Source organism: Bombus impatiens, unplaced genomic scaffold (assembly GCF_000188095.3).
Source record: "Bombus impatiens unplaced genomic scaffold, BIMP_2.2 scf_1020, whole genome shotgun sequence".
Lineage (NCBI taxonomy): Eukaryota > Metazoa > Arthropoda > Insecta > Hymenoptera > Apidae > Bombus > Bombus impatiens.
Window position 1 is genome coordinate 4,744 of NT_177439.1, and position 4,944 is coordinate 9,687.

The 4,944-nt window shown below is 32.8% G+C and overlaps 1 protein-coding gene across 1 annotated transcript in view; it reads right to left on the reverse strand.

The window, feature by feature from the left end:
* Positions 1-3,190, reverse strand: part of LOC105681474 (PR domain zinc finger protein 5-like) — a gene marked incomplete at its 3' end in the record, with an annotated part of 6,636 nt that extends 3,446 nt beyond the window's left edge. The window contains exon 1 of the mRNA XM_033323443.1: positions 2,966-3,190. Within this exon, the coding sequence (XP_033179334.1) occupies positions 2,966-2,971 (6 nt within the window). The remainder of the gene's footprint in view (positions 1-2,965) is intronic.
* Between the last annotated feature and the right edge of the window lie 1,754 nt (positions 3,191-4,944).

Sequence of the window (4,944 nt, forward strand, 5' to 3'; positions counted from 1 at the left end):
ACTGTAAATAATTTGATTCATACAAATGATTTTTGCAATAACAAATGATTTATAATCAACAAATTTAAAAATCTTTGCACAAAATAGAAAAGTTTTCATTCCGATACAACTATTTGCTATAGAATAATCGCTGGACATACGTAAAAAGCACGTACTCATCGAACTGAGAACGAATAACTAATGATACGTTCGTGTGACCTGCTCTATTTAAGGTTATAATTGTATAACCTTATTTAATTGTACAACAAAGCATGCCTCAGCTGAATCCAATGCCCGTACTCATATAAATACATCAGTGAAAAGGTAACGCACGTTGCCAATGATGAATGTTCCTGGTACATGTGTGAGTTTTAATCTATTATACGGCAATATATTTTTTACAACTTACGTTGTTTCAACGCTCGTATGCTTCGACGCTTGTATGCTTCGACGCATTAATATGATAAAACTCTTATCTGTAACATGCATCTTTCTTATTAATTCACTTCGTATCGTACGAATAAATAGATAACAGTGATTTACAATAATATTACATAAAACATATTTATATATGTATAAATATCAATTTTATATTCTACAAGCCTAGGAAAATTAACAACAAATAATAATAGCACAAATGGTAAACATAATCACTATACTAAATATTAACATATTAATGAAAATCATTTGTAATTCAATATTTCCATTATTTCATGAAAGTATTCTTCCAGGTAACAAATTAGTACAAAGCAACGAGCGGTCCTTCTACATGTTTAACGATCGTTGTTAACGATAATAAGCAAAATTGCATCGATGCTAGACATTCTGCATTACTTTAGTATTTTTAATCCATGTATTATTATTGAGCCATAATATATAAAGCATAGACGCAAGAGACCATAGCGCGTTGGCCAAAGTAATCTTACAATTGACAGATACATTATACAAAATTTTATGTACCATGGTGGAAATTCCGTCTAATTCAACAATTAACTTTCATTTCTATTACAAATCACTGGTCAAACAGAAAGAAAACGTGACTGTCAACGGTGCTTACATACGCTGAAACACTGATGCGATGAACGCATCAACGTATTCTGTTCTTTTATGATGTATATTGGCTTGCATCGATGCAGAAAGTAATATATTTTCTTAATTGGTAAGCAAAGCCAATGGGTATATATTAAGTATATATTGATATACTGATATCATTTCATGAGACTTTGGAGTCGATGCGTGGCGTCATTACAATATGCTTCAGCTTGTACAGGCTGCTTAACGAATTTTCTACGCTAGACTATACTAGAACTTTTGTCCCGATGCTGTTCGGGCAGTAAGGGACATATGCAAAATTACTCCCTTTTCACTATGTTGCCAATTTGTGTAAGAATATATATACACACAGGCACGCGCACACGCACACGAATGCAAACGTGTATCTGTGCCTTGTTATAACTGTGTGTGGAAAAATTTTGTACATAAACTCACAGCAGCAATAGTTTTCATAACGCATGCACAAATTTAAACCTGGGCATGAGGGTGCACGAGCGTTAAAACAGACATACGTTTTACAGTCATTTCGTACGTACATAGAAGTCACGGCATACGAGCGTTGCCTGTTTTGCAGAGTTGGCGTCGAAGTGCTAAATTTATAGTTCTCAAAAATAACGATTGTTCTTGACTGTGGCGTAAACCATGTTTAACGGAACGTTCGCGACATTGTGTTGTAAAACACTAATAATATTTCTTTTTAATCTGAATCGATATCGAAGTGCGTTAAAAACTGTAAATAATTTGATTCATACAAATGATTTTTGCAATAACAAATGATTTATAATCAACAAATTTAAAAATCTTTGCACAAAATAGAAAAGTTTTCATTCCGATACAACTATTTGCTATAGAATAATCGCTGGACATACGTAAAAAGCACGTACTCATCGAACTGAGAACGAATAACTAATGATACGTTCGTGTGACCTGCTCTATTTAAGGTTATAATTGTATAACCTTATTTAATTGTACAACAAAGCATGCCTCAGCTGAATCCAATGCCCGTACTCATATAAATACATCAGTGAAAAGGTAACGCACGTTGCCAATGATGAATTTTCCTGGTACATGTGTGAGTTTTAATCTATTATACGGCAATATATTTTTTACAACTTACGTTGTTTCAACGCTCGTATGCTTCGACGGATTAATATGATAAAAATCTTATCTGTAACATGCATCTTTCTTATTAATTCACTTCGTATCGTACGAATAAATAGATAACAATGATTTACAATAATATTATATAAAACATATTTATATATGTATAAATATCAATTTTATATTCTACAAGCCTAGGAAAATTAACAACAAATAATAATAGCACAAATGGTAAACCCACTCACTATACTAAATATTAACATATTAATGAAAATCATTTGTAATTCAATATTTCCATTTTTATAAAATAAAATATGTAAATGAAATTTAATTGTAAGATGATCACATTCGTATAAACTCATTACTCTACAACGGAGCAATTAAATATTATATTGATAACGATAATAAGCAAAATTGCATCGATGCTAGACATTCTGCATTACTTTAGTATTTTTAATCCATGTATTATTATTGAGCCATAATATATAAAGCATAGACGCAAGAGACCATAGCGCGTTGGCCAAAGTAATCTTACAATTGACAGATACATTATACAAAATTTTATATACCATGGTGGAAATTCCGTCTAATTCAACAATTAACTTTCATTTCTATTACAAATCACAAGTTTGCGTCACAACGGCCAAAGAAGCAAATCTTACTTTGTCATATTGAAATAGTTAAAGAAAGTGGTACATAAACATTAATTTAATATGTTATATTAACGAAGATTTATAGAAACAAAGTATATTATTCAATACGGTCAAAGTTCTCTTATCGAATGATGTTTCAAAAGGTACTTACGTCCAGTGATGTTTCAAAAGGTTCTTACGTCCATTTTGTTGTCCAATTTTATATCCACGGAGATTGCATCAACGGGGCGTACGCAAATTAACACTCGAGCTATTTGCTTTATGAAATTATTATTATTATTAGACCAACTGCTTGCCTGTGCACAAAGAAAATCTATGATTAGTGAGTAGTAGACTTTAATAATATCTTCAAAGAACAATTCGCGTTTTCCTTAAAATATGTCATAACTGTACGATAACAGTAGCAACTTGTAAATAAATATAGAAATTGTATGAAATACAGTTATCAAATATATTTAACAAAACTGTAATTATTTAATAAAAAGTCGTGAAATTAATGAAAAGCAGAAGACAATGGAAAATATTTCAGGTTAACGTGTCATACATGATCTTAAAAGTTGTTTACATTCACTTATTATTCACTTATTATTCACTTATTATTCACTTGCATCCAGAACATGTTTTCCTTTGTTAATAGTTCGTGTCAAGATAGAATGTAAATTTTTTTTATACACATATAAACTTGCACAGAGAGAAAAAATACCGTTCAAACTAGGACACCACCATGAGCAGTACTGTGGGCATTAAAATGGCATCACCCACTAGTAGCAAACATGCCGCTCAGTTCAGACAGATTCACGTGGCTACAGCGCATGCGTGTTACTGAGTAGATGTTCTGACTAAGTTCACGTTATGTCCAATATAAGTTTCTTCTTCACGTTTCTACATAAACTCACGTTATATATGTATGTATATCTGTGTATCTAAGAAGCAACATCAATACACGTCAATGAATATCTGATTATTCCTGAATAATAAGTATTGTGAGAATCGCATTCGTATACACAGGTCTGTAAACTCCAGAAGGGGGGGGGGGGGACGGGGGGCGGGGGGGGGGGGGGGGGGGGGGGTAATGCTCTTAATATTCGGAAATATGCTTTACAAATCGGCCGTTAGTCGTAGCGCTGGCATTGATTTGTTAACACCATTGTTTGCATTATCACAGAAGGTAAAGAATATAAACTAAATTGCTTTTTATAATTTTCATCAATATACTTAAAGTAGACATACAGTATTTCACGTGATACAAAAGAATGTTGTTTAAATAAATGTAGTTTTACATAAGGGGGGCTAAGGTTAATTCGTACAAAAAAGGCATGTATTTGTGAATTTTTTGTGACGTCAGAGTTAAAATCTCTTTATTAAAATCAATAGTAAATTAAAGTATGACATTCGAAGAATATTGTTTAAAATTTTCACGGAGAAATATTTAAAAATACGGCAATGGCAGAGTTACGTCGGGCGACCCTGTACCTAGACCAGGCCATACACCGCGGGTCAGATGGAAACCAGATGTCCACTCATCCTTACTGCGTACCCTCAATAGTCTTAAGGTCTCATCATAAATCTCAGTAATTTGCTAGCTAAGGTCCTTCAGACACAGCAAATATCTTTTTTCTAAATCACTTTCTAAAGCGTATTGCCTACTACGGCTTTTTATTTTATTTATTTGTTTGTTAAAATTACAATCAATTCTCGCGTTGAGAATTTTCAGTAATTTTTCTGGCGTGGCGCAGTGACATGGCTGATTATTTATAATAAGTTAATACTTATTATAGATAAATATAATTTATAAGTAAGTATTATAAATAAGTGAATATTGCTTAATTTTTGATAACTAAATGAATCTAGCGTTTAGGTCTAGCGGGTAGTGCCTGTTCAGCCTGCGAATCTGGTCTGTCGTATCAAGTAGTCCAGTAATTATGGGGTTTCGGTGCTTGTTGAATCTTTTGCTATATCTGTCGCTATATTTTGCTATTTCCTCTTTGACTATGGGTATCTTGAGGTCGCAATGGATTGTTTCGTTGGTAACATATCAAGGTGCGTCTATTAAGGATCTTAGCGTTTTCGATTGGAAGCGTTGAAGTATTTAAATGTTGGAGTTACTTGCAGTTCCCCATAGTTGGATTCCGTAGATCCAGACAGGTTTTATTACGGT